Source organism: Solanum verrucosum, unplaced genomic scaffold (genome assembly GCF_900185275.1).
Source record: "Solanum verrucosum unplaced genomic scaffold, falcon-dt-bn FXZP01000182.1, whole genome shotgun sequence".
Classification (NCBI taxonomy): Eukaryota; Viridiplantae; Streptophyta; class Magnoliopsida; order Solanales; family Solanaceae; genus Solanum; species Solanum verrucosum.
The window spans coordinates 6591745-6610818 of NW_026020378.1; the positions used below are offsets into that span (position 1 = coordinate 6591745).

The following is a 19074-nucleotide window of genomic DNA, read 5'->3' on the forward strand; positions in this document are numbered from 1 at the left end:
ATATGTACACAGTTTGACAGTGTTTTGTAAATATTAGATGTCTCAGACTATGCTTGGTTAGCAATATGTTAATATGACAAGTTAAAATTAAGAATAATTTATTCAATGTATTATTCAGAACATTAAATCAAAGACACTCATAATGAGGGAAAAGTGGGAAAAAATGAAAAAAACCTTAAATCATATCGGGGTAACAACTACAGTACAAAATCAATAAAATATGGCCTAATTGGGGTAGATTACTCCCGCGCTTCGCGCAGATAATTTACCTAATTTTATTAATAGAGCTACATTTACAACAAAAATTCTTTAGATGCCAATTTATGAGGAGTAATTGTTTATCCATGTGAGGAAAATCTTTTTGCAGATATTGGATATGTGCTGAGCACAGGTCATGACCCTCCTAATATATATACATAATATTCAAAACAGCATATGATCAAATAGATACTTTGATTTTCATTTTACACAACACCATACATAACCCTTTACAAAATTACCTTCGAAAGCTTTTTTCACCGTTAATATCATCATTCTTCTCAAAATGTGACAGCATCTAATTTAAGTTTTGGGTGAACCAATCTCAATCATAAGATTGATGTAAGTATTCTCAATAAAATTAATGGTCTAAATTCAAATTATAATAAAAGACCTTAAAAATATACACATGCACAGAATTGTCTTTTTTTTTTTTTTACCTACAGTAAAATATTCTAAAAAGACATTAAGCATTTAATTACATAGCAATATTATTATTTATAAAAGTAAAGGTTAATTATAGTTAATAAGATGTTAGCCATTTATTTGAAATGCATTACCTTAAATGTTATTAAAAACTTTGTTCATTAATATGAAGATTTCAGTAATTTAATTCAAAGTTCTAGAATATTTCTAATTAAAAAAAATAGACCATTCTTCTTTCTTTCCTTCATTATATAAATTTTGTATTTTTTTTATAAAATTCAATATCCTTTCAAGTTTCAAGTAAACCTAAAATAATGAAATTCACTATTAAAATTCCTCTTAATTCTGATGAGTTTCTCCACCAGTGTTACTAGTACATTCACTTCTTTGAAAGACGTGAGGATTTTATTTTTGATACTTATATTTTATTTTTCGACATATGAAATATCATTTATATACCATTTATCTTTATTAAAACTTTACATGATCTTAAATATCAATATACTATTCGACGCATCAATTATTTTTTATGCGCCACTTTATCTTATTGATGAAGAATCGACTCAAATTTCAACGAGGAGAGCAGAGGGATTTGTGCCTATGACGTAAAGAATCGTCAAAATTCAAAGGTTACAGATGGCTGTGCCGCTGGGTATCTTGCTGCCACGTGCCATATTGTAGACTTAAAAGAAGTAAAATTAAAATGATAAATTATATTGCTTCTATTTTATGTTACGTGGCACTTTTTTTTTACAAAAAAAATCCATTCCAAAAGTATATCATCTTATTAATTTTAAAATTAAATGATTTATACGACATAAATATTTAAAAATGATTTTAAATTATAAATTTCAAAAGAGTCTTTTATACTGCATAAAGTTAAAATGAAATAAGATATCATGAGTAATAAATAATAAATATCTTCTTTGTTTCTAGGGATAAGGGTCTGAAAATATCCCAACTTTGATCGGATTTACGGTTGCGATACTAAACTTTCATGAGGACCTATTACCTTCCTAGATTATTTAATACCGTATTTTAAACATATATATTTGTCCACGTGGACATAAAAAATAATGCAAGATTATAAATAGTAATGTGCCCACGTGTGCACATATATACCTTTAAAATACACTATTAAATAGTTCAGGGGGTAAAAAATACAGTATTAAATAATCTAGAGAGGTAAAAGGTCCTTATGAAAGTTTGTATCGCAACAGCAAATCCGACCAAAGTTGGGGTATTTTTCAGACCCTTATCCATTGTTTCTATTTATATGTCGTCTTTACTAAAACTAGACGGTCCTTAATATTTGTCATTTCACAAAATCAATACATAAATAATACTATTCTTCCTATTTTATAACCTTGAAAGTATGAATTTGACCAAAATAGGAAAACTAAGTGATTAATTTAGGAAAAAAGTCTAAAATATATCCGAACTTTAACCGAAATTGTTGTAACAATCCCAAACTTTGGGAAGGACCTTTTACCCCTGCACTATTTAATAGTGTATTTTAAAGGTATATATGTACCCACGTGGACATCATAAATATTGCATCATTATAAATAATAACTTGTCCACGTGGGCTCATATATACCTTTAAAATACACTATTTGATAGTGCATGGGTAATAGGTCCTACTCAAAGTTTAAGATTGTTACAGTAATTTCGGTCAAAGTTCGCATATATTTCGAACTCTTTCTCATTAATTTATGTTCAATGGTCAATTAATTAAGGAAAAATTACGCGATTAAGCAAACTTATACTATTTAATTAGTCATCATAGCTATAGTTTGTTATAATTACTACTCGCGACTAACAGTAACCATAAATTACGTGGGTTGACTTCGAGTTTGTATAATTAACCATGTTTGTATAATTCGCAACTAACAATTCTTCGTTTGATTTGTATTTGTATACGATGGTTTGTATGTATATGATGATGATTTCCTTTGGTTTTTCAGTTTTATCAGCATATACACTCAATCTTTTTTTTGTATAATTTATTAAAGTTTTTATAAACGTGTAGTTTTTGCATTTTGTATGATATAATTTATATAATGTGATTTGTATAATATAATTTGTATAACTATTTTAAGTTCATATGTTTATGTTTGTATCAATTTGTTATTTCGAGTTTTATCATATTTGTATAATTTCAAACTTTGTATTACTCAATTAGACAAAAACACGCGAATTATACAAGCGTACCCGGAAATTATACAAACGAGATGTGAATTATACAAGCCCCTCTCGCTCTCCTCTCTCCTCCCTCTCCCAATCTCGTTGCAGATATACAAATACATATGTATATCACAGCTGTTACATAAATACAATATTTTGACAAATATACATAATAATTCGCCTCTCTCCACTCTTTGCCCTCTCTTGCTCGCCTCTCTCCTTCCTTTTCCAATCTCGCTTGCCACTCTCCTCCCTATAACATGTAGCTACGAATCGTAATTAGCAAACTATAGCTATGGAGCGTAATTAAGCTATTTTTGAGTGACTATATGTTCACTTATTAAATTAATTTCAAGAGAATACTAAATAAGAATATAATGATATATTTATATAAAATGTGAAATCTAAAATGATGACATATAAATAAAAACGAAGGCAGTAATAATGATGCAAAGTGAGTAAGAAGGGGAAATAAAATGAGAATTTTCATAGTTTGACACCGCCTCTTTATTTTCTCTACCTTCTCCAAGTCCAAGTGGGAACTTTATTATATATATATATATGTTCACTTCTTTAGTATTATTAGTAATCTTGATAAATATATGTATGTATACACACTTGATAGTACTACTTGTGAAGTTACTATAAGACGGCAGCTGACTCCAAAGCTAATTAACTTGTTTCTAATCTCCAATATTTCATTCATTTTCAGGTAATCTTTCCCCTCACATATATATAGTTTCTTTAATGTCATGGTATTGATTTCACTAATCAATATGTACCTGCAATTACTTAACTTCATGTGCTTAATTGTCGCTAAATGTGTATTTTTAGAGGTAATTAACACTCTTTGTAAATGTCTTTAAAGCCTACGTCGGTATTGGATTTGATATCAATTAACTAATGTGGTAAAAACTGTGTATATTTATTACCGCTAAAAGCTAATTTTGTTGTAGTGATTGTTTAGAGGAAAGTGTTTTTCTTGGTACTAATTCATTTCCATTGTTGGATTGGCTCTTTCATCCATATATACCATGTGTATTTATGGCTATAGTATTTATAACAATTCAGGTGCGCGCAAGCTGGCTCCGACACTGCTATCATATTAGTTTGTAACACAAGTTCTTAGGTGATCTTTGGTTCTAAAAATTGATAAAACCTGAGCTGCTGAGTACATAAGAAAGAAGAATGAAATTTGGGAAAGAATTTAAGGATGAAATGGTGCATGAGTGGAGTGAGGCTTATATGGACTATGGTGGGCTTAAACACCTTCTGAAAGATATAAACCACTTCAATACTCATAGAAAAGTAGATATTGAGAATCAAGAAAGTGGAATTGGGAAAATCCAACATAAAAATTCGATGAAGTTATCGAATGGAAAGTTGTTTATACCATCTGAAATGGGACAAAATGAGAAGTCATTTTTCGAAAAATTGGATAATGAACTTGAGAAAGTTAATAGATTTTACAAGGACATAGTGGAAGAGGCAAAGGGAGAAGCAGATGAATTAGCCAAACAAATGGAGGCTTTGATTGCTCTCCGAAAAAAAGTAAAAGAAAAAGATACCAAGGGAGACAAAGCAGCATCCTCAAAGGTTACTTCTCCAAGCAAGGCGTCGAGTGAAGCTGGTATGTACTGCTATCACCTTATCAGTCATTAGTGTTAGTTATGACTTAAGTTTTTATTTTTAGTTAACTTAAATTTTCATGCTTTAGTTGTTACTACTCGAAACATCATTGATAGATGCTTGAAATATGGTTTGCATTTTTGGAGGATCTGAGCAACATAACTAGTCTGCGCATGTTCCATCAAACGTACACTTAAAAGGCTTGTTGATCATGAGTGATTGTCAAATAGAAATGAGAGCCATAATAGAAAATTGTACCCTAATCCTATTGAAAATATGCATAGTTCTCTGTTTGTAGATTATGTACTAGGACAAATCAAGCAATGATTATAAGGATTCGTAGAAATGATATATTAAATTGCTATGTATAGGCTAACTAAGAGCATTTTAAAATAGTTCAACTATTGATATTACAGTACAGAAATGTTCATAGCTTACTCTATTCTGTTCAGCCATATATATAAGCAGCTTGACAAAACTTAGCCTCCACTGAATGAGTTTAGAATCCTGTAGTTTCGTATTTTCATTGTGATGGCATTTAATGTTGCCGAAAGATATGACACTTGGGCCTAACTCAAACCTAAAGTTCTCTCACGAGGGGACGTTTGCCTAAGCCAATATAAGGAGACCACTTAGTCCATTTCCAACCGATGTGGGGAATCTAACTCGAGCAGCAGCAAAGATCGAGACTGGACAAGCATTATATGTGAACCACCAGGGTTCATGGGCTAGTAGTGAAAATGTCGTGGACATTCTGATTGTAACCTTCTATTTCATGAGATTTTCTGTCTCTAACTAGATGTCCAAATGCAGAGCAAGACCAACTAGACTTCAAAGAAGAAGTGGACAAGTTTGGTGAGAACATCATAAAACCAGCTTCTTCTCCAAGCGAAAATAGAGATCCTTCGTTAGGTGAACATGGACGCACTCCCTCAGACGTTCTTGAATGTGTCAAAATTCAAAATACATCCGACAATCCAAAATCATCGGTAGAAAGACTATTACTTGGTACCACAGAGAAAGAATGTAGATTCAGTCAAGAAGAGCTAAAGGAAATTGAAGAAAAGTTGAAAAAGGCCTTTGTTGAGTTCTACCAGAAACTTCGCCACCTAAATCAGTACAGGTTCTAAGAAAAGGATCTAACTTGAACTTCTTAAATATCAGATATTTTGGTGCTTCCTATTCCTCTTCGACATTTATTCTGACTCTTGTTTCAATGATGAACCAGTTTTATGAACCTCTCAGCATTTTCTGTGATCCTGGAAAAATATGAAAAGGTCAGACTTCTATTTGTGAAGTAGGCATAGAAAATTGCATTCTGTGAGAATTCACAGTTGTAGTAGTACTTCTTTAGTTATCCATAATTTGCATGACTGGCTGACTGCAGATTACTTCAAGGAAAGTGATGAGATCGTACATGAAAATCGTGGATAACACCTATATTGGAAGTTCTGATGAGGTATGTTCAAATCCACTGAATCCAATCAAGGGATTTGGATTATTCACAGTTTCTTAAGTAAAAGGAAGTATGTTAAAGAAAAAGAGCATACATGTTGATAAGAAAAAAAAAAACTATTCTATGGACCAAATAGCTTACTCTTCAATTTAATTGTTTTAAGCTAACACTATTTTACCGGTTCAAAAAGTACTCCCTATGCTATCTTAAAATACATACTATTTCTAGTGTGCTGCAAATGAATGTGAAAAAGGACATTACTTGAGGGTATATGTTAAAATGTTAAAAATCCTCTTAATATTTAACACTGCTAAGTATGATGTTACAAAGACGAAAACTGTGATAAGATGGAAACTTGTAGTACCCTTGATATGTACTGCCTTAAACTAGCATGTCTTGTCTCCGAGATTTGTTATATGCACTATTATATATTCACTTAGTTTATTTTCCATGTTCTAGGTTACTAGTCTTCTGAACAAGGTAGAAGCAACAATTGTCAAGCACTTCAATTCTGAACGGGGGGACGACATCAAATTAGTAAGGCAGGAAAGGAAAAGAGAGAAACACAGCATTTGGTTTCTTTCAGGTTGAGAACTTCTCCTTTGTAAAAGATTTTACTTCATAGTTTTCGACATCTCTTTAGCTTATAGATTCATAAGACTTGTTGAGGAAAAAGATGAGGTTATCATGGCTTCTAATATATCGATCCTTTCAATGTGCAGGATTCTTCTGTGGATTCTCAGTTGCTCTAATTATGGCTATTGTGTTAATCATACAAACAAGAAAGTTATTGGACAAGGAGGAGGCTACAGTGTATTTGGATAGCATCTTCCCTCTTTACAGGTTAAGAAATTTTTCGGATCTTCAAATAATCCGCGTTTAAAATGAAAGAACACAGCTAGATTCACCTACTTATGGCCTATGTTGCTGTGCCTCTATCGGATCCTTGAAAAATGCACTACTTTTGGAGGATATGACACATGCTCCCGACAGCATTGTTTGAAAAGTCCGAGCATCATGACTTATGACCTTCTCAGTTTTTTCCTGATACCTTAAAGTTCTCTTGCAGTTTCTACGGTTACATCATCTTACATATGCTTATTGGTGCTGCAAATATATACTTGTGGCGATGCTATAGAATCAACTACTCGTTTATACTTGGATTCAAGCCAGGAACCGAGTTAGATCACAAGGAAGTTTTTCTTTTAGCCTCTGGTCTTGCAGTTCTTGTACTCACTGCTTGCCTGGTACAGCTGCATATCAGGATGGACTCGAGGATCCAAGAGCATGAGACATTTGTTGAACTGGTTCCTTTGGGCTTACTCATTGTAAGATTTTATATATATAAAGTTAAATGCCAGTATAGCACTATCATTTTACATTTTGTTTGATCAATCCTCTGATTCGAATGCAGGGTTTAGTTCTCATATGTCTGTGTCCTTTTAACATCATCTATCGTTCAAGCCGTTTCTTCCTTATTCAGAGTCTATTTCGTAGCATTTGTGCTCCTTTATACAAGGTGGTTGATTCTACTATGCTAGAATTCTATACACGTAGAGTATACGACTTTTGGTTGAATTTACTAGTTGATAGTTTTCTTCTGCAGGTCAATATGATAGATTTTTTCCTATCAGACCAGCTAACCAGCCAGGTTTCTTACTTTATTGGGCCATTATTAGGTGATATGGTTCTTGTTTTTCTTAATTTAGATTTCTGACCTTTCTTCTACATCTTCTTGACCTCAGACACAAGCGATAAGAAGTTTCGTATACTACATTTGTTATTATAGTTGGGGAAAATCCTCTACAGGACGAAAAATGTGCCACGTTAGTGATGTGTATATCGTTTTCTATTACATTTCAGCTGCGATTCCTTATTGGATTCGCTTCTTCCAGGTACTTAAAACATTCATCATGATCTCTATATTTGCATATCTGCGTTTACTTGGTTGACGGTTGACCAAATTAATGTGCAGTGTATGCGACGATTAATAGAAGAGAAAGAGATGAAGCATGGATTCAACGGTTTCACCTATTTCTCGATGCTACTGTCAGTTGTCTTTCAGTCTACATTCAGACTCCGGAAAAAAACGACTTGGAAAGTGTGGGCTTTGGTTAGCTCAGGCGTTGCAGCTCTGGCAAACATATCTTGGGATATCAGGATGGACTGGGGTCTTCTTCAAATGAAGTCAAGAAACTTTCTTCTGAGAGATAAGCTCTTACTACACCATAAAACTGCATATTATATAGCTATGGTAAAGTTTCCAAGTTAATGAAAGCACAGATAACCCTGTCTCTTATTTGCTAAAATCTAATATTTTTCCTACACATTTGATGGTAGATTCTTGAGGTTCTCCTGAGATTTGTATGGCTGCAAGTAGTATTGAGTTTTGACATGCGCCCACTACGTGGTAAAGTCATAACAAGCACATTTGCAAGCTTAGAAATTCTTCGTCGAGGCATTTGGAACTTCTTTAGGTAATTTTACTGTCCCCGAAATAATACAATGGTATATCTTTTCTTCATTGGAACATAACAGAGGAAAGAAAATGGATACGTTATAAGTTATGACTTCTCTCTCAGATTGGAGAATGAACACTTGAACAACGTTGGGGAGTACCGAGCATTCAAGTCACTCCCACTGCCCTTCATTACAGACGACGACAAGGTTGGCAAAAATGAGTAGGATGACTCGAGTCTGCTTAATACCTGTTCTGTTTCATCAAAAGATGAATGTGTAATAGCTTAGAGTACCCTTTTCTGTGAGGGTGGTATACATTTTCAAGTATTGCTACTATGCAAGAATTCACATTCATACTGCAAAAAGGAATAAGAAAAGACAGAGGGGAAGAAATCTATATGTACATCTGAACATGCATCTTTATACACAGATTTTTACTTGGTGATATACTGAATATCTCATGCCAATTCCTGTTTCTTCTCTTTTTGCACTTTCAAGTAACTACAAACGATCAATCCTCTCAGAGGTTATCATTACTAAGTGAGACAACTTTGATGGTTACGATCATATATTTCACCCTTGATTTATCATCTACACCAGTGAAAAGAAACATAAGAAGGGGAGAAGAGCTTCATTCATCTCACTCCATCTTCAGTTGGTGTACTTCCATGACATCCCCCGGTGCACGGTGGTGGTATTACCATTCTTCTTTTGATTTCAGAGTGCTCGGCTGGATTTTCTTGAACTTCTCAAAATAGTTGCTTCCATCAGAATCAAAGTCACAAATGGTACTTTGTCCTGGCCTATTTTCCTCATCAAGGTCCAGGATAAAGGCATCGCCTTCTAAAGCACGAACTACCTGAACAATAAGAAGGAAGGTTTTGGTTTATAAACCCCTTTAAAGAAATCCGCCAGCACTAACAGAAAAAGAATTAAAGAAGATGTTATTACTTGACTCATCCGCGGTCTTCTCCGTGATGAATGACGCACACAAGCAGCAGCACAAGCAATCATGTTAGCCATCTCTTCACTGTTATAATTTTGTCCCAAACATGGATCTACTAGGGCGTCCAATTTTCCATCATCCAATGCACTTCTAAGCAAAGGCCTTGCCTGTGTATCAGAAAGAGTCTTCTTATGCTATGTACAAGTGATATACTATAAGAAGAGGGTTGACAACAATGATATCCATATCTTTGAAAATGCATTTAAGCATCGGCCTAGAGATGCTTCTAGTTCCCAAAATATTTTGTTATTTTGCTACAAGAAACCAATATGTTGATCAAGAAATTTGTGTACATCCAGTTAATAAACGACACTCAAAAAGTAACTTAATCAAAAACCAAGAATATGAAAACCAGAAACTACGGTAATGATTCCTACTACAAAATATTGTATTTGATGACGAGGTTATAAAAAAAAATGCCCCGGAAGAGATGTAAAGTTAATTCTGATTAACTAAAGTGACATAACTAATTCTGTCTGTGAGTAGGCCGCATGCAAGAAGCTGCTAACTCTGAAATCCGTCTTTCTGATCTCAATTTCGAATTAACTTATGTAATTAATTCTGATCAATTGTGGGACTTAAGTAGAACCAACAGTAATAATCTTTGAGATCAACAAAACGATTCCAGGAACCCATATCTCCAAGATTTCCTAAAAAGGGAGCCTTATTTTGGGAAAATTTGATAGATTATGATATCAAATTCATGGTGAACTCCATGCTTTAAGACTGAAACTTTGGACAAACTAATAGTTGTAAAAGATGCAACAGAAAACTTGAGATATGTTCCATCATCAAAACGGGCGTCCAAAAGCCAAATCATTTGGTACAAGGATGACAAATTTCTTTTAAAAATTTGTAAGATGGACGTGAATTTTTATGCCTTTGGCTTGACAGAGATGAACTTTTCAAGAACACCAGATCCTTTTGATTTGCACATTTCTTTTGTACAAGGACAGTGGTCTGCCAAATTCTGATTTTAAGCCAATGTTTTTCCATGGTTCTTTTTTTAAGTGATTGATTACTACAAACAACAACAACATACCCAGTGAGGTCCCACAAGTGGGGTCTGAGGAGGGTAGAGTATACGCAGACTTTACCACTACCTCGTGGAGGTAGAAAGGTTGTTTCCGTGATATTGATTACTGCCGTGATAAAATTTCTCAACCATTTATCACTCGCAAAAAAGAAAAACAATAAAGGATAAAACCACCCAGTACTTCTAAAACCACAAATGATAAACCTTCCAGAGGATCAAGATCTCTTATAAATAGAAAGGCCACCTCAGAGAATTGCATAAGCTGTGCTTGCATGTTCTGCCTCAGATTAAATACAGTGCATACATAGCTAATTAAGGATAAGATTATAGTAAGATGAATGTTATTCCATATTGAGGATTTGATTAGTGTATTTGGACAGAAAGTAAATTTAAGCATTATGCTATTTAACCAGTTATAAAGGTTGCACACAAACGTTTTACTCATGCATCTAGTTGAACATTAGTTTTAGGCACTAAAGAATGCTGAATAGCGGTCAAGAAAGTGGAACAGTTAACATACCCATATGACCAAACTGCTGCATGCGGAGGATTCAGTTGAGATTATAGGTGGACGCCCTGTAATTAACTCCAGGAGCATGACTCCAAAAGAAAAGATGTCGGACTTATCTGAGGTCTTTCCACTCTGTGCATACTCTGGGGCCAGATACCTGCAAGACGTCAGTTTTATCAAATACATGAAGAAATTGTGATCAGGAAATGTAGGTTTTACCCTGTTAGTTTTTACATGGTCCATCTACCTGAAGCTGTGTAATCCAGAAATCATTACTAATCATGAAGTAGCTTAAGTTCTACAGTTTCCAAAATCCAAGCCCCTCTCCTTAACCCCCCAAACCCCCTCTTTCCCCAATCAGTATTGGTAAGGGAAAATCAAGGACTAAGAAGCCCAACATTTTCAGACACGGGAAAACAGCAGTAACATCCCATGCGCTCTTCTCATCCTCCGACTAGCAGGAAAACTTCGGTTATAACGCTGAGAGGAATCACTGCATCATGAGCAGATTGACCTAAAATCGAGATCATGCAAGTCATCAATGTCTTTAAAATCCCCAGATTTGAGAGTCCCATTCTAGCTCGATTTTCTATAGGTATCTGATATAGATATCAGTTTGCAAGTTGGATGAAACAAAGTTAACATGGGAAGGGCATAGCCTATGCTACGTATGAGGTTAGCCCAAAAAAATGAATATTAGTAACGCTAGAACAAGGGAAGCACCACTTTTTACTTGATAAAAGTAGAAGAGACTGGTCCACTCAGTATGGTGACCTGTATATAGTAATTTTGCTTGATCTAGTCAATTTTTTTCCTTCTGATAACTAATTCATGGTAGCAGAGACAGGGTCAATAAAACTCACCCAAACGTTCCCACCACTCTAGTGGAGATATGACTGACATGATGGTTTGAATCAGATAAGAACTTGGCAAGTCCAAAGTCCGCAACCTGGATACAAATCAAAGTTCCCATTCATGTTAAATAACTTACGAGGAAATATGTTCTTAGTTGTCACATGAAAATTAAAGAAACAAAAAACAGAATCAATAATGCAGTTAACATTTGCACCTGAGTAGATGCTCATTTGGGTTCAAATTAATCTCATCATATGGATTTTATTGTTAAGAACAAAAAACTATTTACATCAACAGCGGATTCTAGGTGTACTCAGAAGCCAGTTGTCGATAATAGAAAACAGCCCGACCTTTCTTTGATAGTAAAGATAGAACAGAAAATAGTTCTCAAAAAAAAATAAAAAAACAGTTCTCAAAAAAAAGAACAGAAAATATAGTGGCAATACCAAAAAGCGAAACACAAAGTTACCTTAGCTTCAAAGTTAGAATCAAGAAGAATATTAGCTGCCTTGATATCACGATGAATGATAGTGGGGTTACCTGCAGCCACAAGTTAGTATCTTCAGAGAACGATTACCTGTGGTTGCTACATCAAAAGAAGTGATATTTATTCTATTCAAGCTAATTCAAGCAACCACAATTAAATTGTCCTACACAGCGCAAAGATACGTTGACATCTATATTAAATTGGTAGTAGTGGAAGAAAATATACTAAAACTATTTGATTTCATATTTGACAGGAAAGAACATGGCATATAAATTATATGGGGAAAGTACAGTTTGCCTGATGCATATTCATGTTATATCTTTCACAATTTAGGAATTATTATGGCATTCTGCTATCCATTAGCAGACCCTAGAACCGAGGTATTCAGCTCTCAAATCTCGAGGAGATTCAGAAATGGTATTATAGAAGTGAGGATCAATGGTATTTATTGGGAGGGAGAAAATTAGATTTACATCCTTTTCAGGAGAAAAAGTGAAGATAGATATGTGATGAAAACCATTATGCTACCCAACTTGTCACAATCTACAAACACACTAACAAGAGTTCCCTTTGGAAACATGTTCAACATTGTTAAAAAGCATCCAGGCCACTTAATATTCAATTTACCCCTTTGGACACCTCTAGTCAACTAATGGACGAACATGCAAATTAAGAACAAACATAGGAAGCCAAGACAGAGATGAAGCGCACTCACAGTCTTCATGCAGATAAGCCAATCCTTTGGCTGACCCTATAGCAATTTTCATTCTAGATGCCCATTTCATCGTGGATTGTGCCTCCCCTGCATATCATACAATCTGTTCTAAATAGCATCTTGGTAGAAAGACCTTTATATCAGAGGAACTTATGGAAACTCTATTCAATCGGATATTTAGAAGCGATCAGAGAAGTATAAACTGATACAAGAGCATTTCTGTAAAACAAAAGTTCAAAAGAAAACATGCATCAGGGTGGATAGGAACATTCTTTATACAAACCTTAAAACAGATGATGAAACAAATCACACATCTAAAATGTGGCACTTATGAAAGATCTTCCATCAAATGTACCTCACATGAAGTGTGTTAAAATAATACACCATAAGGGTATAGAAAAGTATGTGGAAAATTGCAAATGAAGTGCCTGGGACAGCAGAAGTCAGAAGATATTAAATGCTGGTCTTTCCAAAAGCATAGAAATAGCAGTGCTTTACCATGCAAGATTAAAGGGCTTGGGTTACCGAAGTAGCATGTATTTGCAAGCTCTTCTTTTACCTTCTCATGTTAAAAACCATGGTTTGATGAAATTCTAGGCCACCTTTTTGTGGTATAGGCATATACCACGAGGAATCTTACTTAAAAGGCTTGGTTAAGTACCCCCTTAAAGATTGTCCATTTAACATGGAACTCATCACTCGTGAGGTGTATTTTACATGCTTTTCGAAATCAATACAGTGAAACTAAGCTGCATTAAGGAAGCCCCCGTTAAGGTAGATTTATTTTAACCTTAATTATCAACTCTCTGCTGTTCATATATTAGCATAATTCAAAAAATGACTTAAGCTGGTCACAAATCTTATTGATACAGGATTTGACCAAAGAATTAAGGAAAAAGAGAAAGAACATACCATGTAAATGATACTCTAAGGTCCTGTTGGAAACAAATTCGTAAACAAGCAATCTCTTTGTTCCATTCATGCAGTATCCAACCAAAGACACAAGATGTTTATGATGCACTCGGCTAATAGTCTCTACTTCTGCTTGAAATTCACGCTCCCCTTGATGGCTACCAACCTTCAACTGTTTAACTGCAATTTCTCTTCCAGTAGGGAGGACTCCTTTGTGTACATACCCAAATCCACCTTCACCTAGAAGGTTGGATGTAGAGAATCCACTAGTTGCTAACCACAGCTCTTCATATGTGAAATTGCCACCCGAAACAGCTAAATCCACTATGTGGTCTTTTGGTGAAAAATGACTGCCAGCTTCTGAATTAAGGGAATTGGAATGAGCATTGTTGTCAAAGCAGTGAAGTGGGCGGAATGGTGTCACTTGCTTTGGGGAAACAGGAGAACCATTTGCTACATTCTGTTGTCTAAAACTTTGACGCAGAACATGGTACAAGTCATCTGATGAATCGACCGAAACAATTAGCAAATGAATATACCAAGTTGAACTCATACTGGTTAGTAAACAGCTTTTTTGAACTTATGTTGATAGATTAAACTGCTAAATTTCATAATATCAACAATTTGGAGCCCATTCTAAATGCAAATTGCAATCAATGAAAACAAGCTCTGAACAAGGAGCCTCTTAAAACAAGATTTAAGCATCATATCTGGTCAGATGGAGAAAGTTTCACATTTAAGAGATTAATGTCCAAACTGTCACATTTCCAGAATGGCATGGCATGTTTAAAAGCATACGATCCTATAGATACTTTTGGTATGTGACATATACTCGATTATGTCTCAAAAAGTCCCTTTTTCTTCTTAAAACTCCGTAGTCCATACACATTCAAACACAATCATATAAAATGAACATAAGAAGTATAAAATTTAAGAAATGATAATTGTCTGTCACAATGAATTTAGAAACATAAGTCACTATTTTCATTACTAGTACATTTTTAAAGAAGTTACTATTAAATTGTATGAGGAAAAAATAGCAATTTGGATCACTAATTTTCAATAGTTGAATTTAGAGATAAAGTCACCACTTAATCAGTAAAAAGGATTAATAATCCCTACTAAATCATAAAACAAAATAATGATAAATAGTAATTAAATCATCTTTGATCTTGTTGTACAAGAACAAGGGTGATATTCAGGATTGTACCAGTTATAGGGATATCAAGTTGTTAGTTGACCCACACTATGAAAGTTTGGGAGAGAGTGGTGGAGATGAGGTTGAGGAGGGGTGTATCTATCAGCGAGAACCAATTTGGACTTATCATAGGGCTTTCAACTACAGAAGCCATACATCTCGTTAGGCGATTGATCAAGTAGTTTAGGGAGAGAAAGAGGACTTACATATGATGTTCATTGACGTAGAAAAAGCTTACAACAACATCATTAGAGGGTTCTTTGGTGATGTTTGGAGGCTAAAGGTGTACCTGAGGCTTATATTAGGGAGAGTAAGGACATGTATGATAGTACCAAGCACGAGTCAGGACAATAGGAGGAAACTCAGGTCTCTTCCCAATCATGATGAGGTTGCATCAGGATAAACTCTTAACCTATTTCTTTTTGCTTTGGTGATGGATCAACTGACGTGGCATATCCAAGGAGAGGTGCCATGGTGTATACTATTTGCAGAGGACATAGTTTTGATTAACGAGACATAAAACAGAGTCAACAATATATTAAAGGTTTGGAGACAGACCTAGGAGTCTAAGGGGTTCGGAATGAGTAGGACCAAGACTGAATACTTAGAGTTTAAGTTCATGACATATCCACATGGAAGATGTGGAAGTAAGGATTAATACACCAGTCACCCCCAAGAAAGAAAGTTTCAAGTATCTAGGGTCAATAATTCAAGGAAATGGGGAGATTGACTATGAAGCTACACATCCTCCTGAAGCGGGGTGAAAGAAATGGAAGCTAGCACCTTTTGTCTTGTATGATAAGAATGTGCCACCAATCCTTAAAAGGTAAGTGTTATCGAGTGGCGGTAGACTAGTTATGTAGTAAGGGGTAGAGTGTTGACCAATCAAGAACTCGCACGTCCAAAAAATGAGAGTAGCTGAAATGAGGATGTTGGGATGGATGTGTGGGCATATAGGAGAAATAGGATCAAGAACAAAGTTATTCAGGAAAAAGGCAGGAGTGGCCTCCATGGTAGTGAGGGAGCGAGGCTGAGATGATTCGGGTATGTGAAAAGAAAACGTACGCCGCAACGATGAGGTGCGAGCAAGGGCGGACCCACCCTATGTCAAGGGGTGTCAACCGACACTGCTTCGATGAAAATTTTTAGTATTATATAATTATATCTAAAAATCTGAAAACTCAAATATAAGTAGAAAAAATATTAATGACACTACTTGAACAAGTGAGCTTTCTTGGCTTATTGGTTTACTGCGTGCAAATGATGTAGTCATTCTCTAAAGTGTGGCCGAGTTCGACCCTCAACAAGCCCAAATTTGAGTTATATTTTGGGGCCTTTAATAAAAGGAAGTGTTATAGGGATTTGAACCTCCAACCTTCAATTCCTATTCAAAATCAGGATAAGATAAACCAATTGAACTAAAATACAATTTATATCCTATTATAGAAATTTGATTACTTGTCCAAAATAGAATAGGACACAATAATAAGATGTAGTAGTTAACTTGATTTATTTTTATTAGTATGCTTTAAATAATTTTTATTAATATGCTTTAAATAATTTTTATTAATATTTTTTTTAAGAAGTAAGGAGATTTCATTAGAAGGCATCAAGAAGATGCAAGGCAAAAAATTACAGCAAATGAAGGGGTCTGCTCCTGTACAAGATATTACTATAATGTTGTTATATCAATTATTTATTTTTAAATACCGACATGCCTTACAAAAAATCTTGCGTACCTCACTGGGTGTGACTTGTGAGAGGTTGGTTGTAGTGGGTATAAGCATAGGTATAGCCGTAGAGGTGGGCAGGCCGAAGAAGTCTTTGGGAGAGGTGATTTGAGAAGGCATGGCTCACCTACAGCTTATCGCGGACATGATCTTAGATAGAAAGATATGAAGATCGATGATTAAGTTAGAAGGTTAGTAGTAGTTGAGCGTTGTCTAATTCCCTTATTAGTATTGTTATATTATTACCCTCTTACTAATTTTTTTCTTCGACTTTAGCAGTACCTATTATTTCCTTTGCTTCAATTATTGTGTTATTTGATGTAGCTACTTGTTCTCTTCTTAATTCTTTTTTTTAAAGGCAAGGGAAATTCACAGCAGCTACTCTTTGAGCGCTCACAGGGTAAAACTCCTACTCCTATGCAATAGCTCGCAAATCACACAGGAGAGGTAACCTGCATTAAGCAACCCCGGTGCGACAAACCCCTTGCTTTTGCTTGCAAGGGATTTCAAACTTGAGACCTCAAACATGGAAGTTCCAAGTACAAACCACTGGGTCACCCCGAAGAGTCTCTTCTTAATTGTTTTTCAACATGGCATCTAATTTTTTACTGTATTTGCTTAAATACTTGATATTTGAAATGCTTACTCGAACCGAGTATCTAGCGGAAAAAGTCTCTCTATCTTCACAAGCAAGGTAAGGCTGCATATACCCGCATTCCCTAAACCCCACTTGTGGGATATTATATTGGGTACGTTGTTGTATCTAAATCATCTTTGGCGAAATAAAATTCAGGCGAAGTGAAGTACTTAACCCTGAAACTTCATTTCTTTGCAAAATATCAAGCTCGCAAGGTAATCAATTACTGAAAATAAACGGAACATTGAAAGCTTCATGAGCAAAGAAAAATATTTTCTGGTTAAGTGAAACACACTTTCCCTGGAAAAAGCAGCTTTAGTTGTTACTGTATATATTACTGATTCAACTACTGTATCAAACTGAAAAAGCTTTACCTTTTGGCAGTGGAGATTCACGATCACGTAATTTTCCACATTTAAGCTTATTCCTGCAACAAACGAAGAGTATAATTGCAACAATGAAGAATGCTCCGGTAACGCCTACAGAAATTCCAATTACAGATCCGATTGATGTACTTGACAACGGCGATTGAACTTTAATCGACGAAGTTTCATCTCTAGAAACTGGTGCAGAAGAACCATTCACAGGATACATTAACGCCGTTACCGGAGGCGGTGGTAACGTAAGTTTCGGAAGAGGCTTTGGTAACGGATGAGTATATATTGGCCGCCGTGGCGGTGGATGTAAAGCGACTTTATCATCAATGGGTTTAATTATTGGCTTTAACGACGCGTTCGGTGATGACGGCGAAGGCGGCAGTGGTGAATGTGTAAAATTAATGACTGTTGGCGGCGGTTTAGGAATGGCTCTTGAAGTGATACCATTTTTGGCTTCCGACGACGGCGACGGCGACGGCGATGGCAATGGAGACGGTGAGTGTGGATGCATAGGAGTTATGGAGTGAAGTGAGAAATGCATGAAGAAGAAGGTGATTATGAGGTAATTAATTAATATTTATAATTAGTTCCTAATACAACTGCTTAAGTAGTGGACTTGAGAAAGTAGAAACCCCCAGTAAGTACACTACTAATTACTATGACCATAGTATCACGTTAATTACTCTATTCGTTTTATTTATTTATTTTGTTTTTTTCTTCTTTTTTTATTCGTTTTTTTATAGGCATATAATAAACGTGTATATTTATCCTACCTGGCAATTTGAGTAGTATGTGGTATCCTATATACTCTCTTTCTAGTTTCTACGTATATTATGTCATATATGACCTTGTTTAATTTTATATAAATTTAAATATTTATTTATATCCATCCAAAATTAAAACACATAAATATTATTTGAAATTAAATTTAAAACTCTTTTAAATCGTCCACAATTGGAAAAAAGGTAATTTGAAATCTTGTTCAACTTTATACAAATTTAAATATTTATGTATATGTATCCAAGATTAAAACACATATATATCACCTGAAATTAAATTTAAAACTCTTTTAAATCGTCTACAATTGGAAAAAAAAAGTAACTTGAAATGTTCTTCAATTTTATACAAATTTAAATATTTATTTATATGCATCCAAAGTTAAACACATAAATATCATCTGAAATTTAATTTAAA

The 19074-nt window shown here is 34.8% G+C and overlaps 2 protein-coding genes across 2 annotated transcripts; one reads left to right on the top strand and one right to left on the bottom strand.

Annotated features, from left to right (window-relative positions):
* Nucleotides 1-4059: 4059 nt before the first annotated feature.
* Nucleotides 4060-8704, top strand: LOC125838773 (phosphate transporter PHO1 homolog 10-like). Its single transcript, XM_049517811.1, is given in 12 exon segments — nucleotides 4060-4501; nucleotides 5314-5623; nucleotides 5729-5777; nucleotides 5888-5959; nucleotides 6416-6542; nucleotides 6679-6799; nucleotides 7026-7284; nucleotides 7371-7607; nucleotides 7702-7857; nucleotides 7860-8210; nucleotides 8297-8433; nucleotides 8539-8704. Coding segments are annotated over 12 exon segments (2364 nt in total). The 3' UTR covers nucleotides 8642-8704.
* Nucleotides 8705-8729: 25 nt separating this feature from the next.
* LOC125838775 (proline-rich receptor-like protein kinase PERK1) lies at nucleotides 8730-18421 on the bottom strand. The gene is made up of 8 exons (XM_049517814.1): nucleotides 17878-18421; nucleotides 13939-14439; nucleotides 13027-13113; nucleotides 12294-12364; nucleotides 11833-11918; nucleotides 10979-11126; nucleotides 9368-9529; nucleotides 8730-9275 (listed from the first exon to the last, which is right to left on the bottom strand). Exons 1-8 carry the CDS (start codon nucleotides 18419-18421, stop codon nucleotides 9114-9116), a joined length of 1761 nt encoding a protein of 586 aa, XP_049373771.1. The 3' UTR covers nucleotides 8730-9113.
* Nucleotides 18422-19074: the final 653 nt, after the last annotated feature.

Excerpts from the sequence above, each read along its gene's own strand:
- LOC125838775 (XM_049517814.1), bottom strand. The coding sequence starts at position 18,421 with ATGCATTTCTCACTTCACTCCATAACTCCTATGCATCCACACTCACCG. Across the intron at positions 12,365-13,026 it reads GGCTTATCTGCATGAAGACT|GTAACCCCACTATCATTCAT; the intron begins GTGAGTGCGCTT and ends TTGTGGCTGCAG. Across the intron at positions 11,919-12,293 it reads ATTCTAACTTTGAAGCTAAG|GTTGCGGACTTTGGACTTGC; the intron begins GTAACTTTGTGT and ends ATTTGTATCCAG.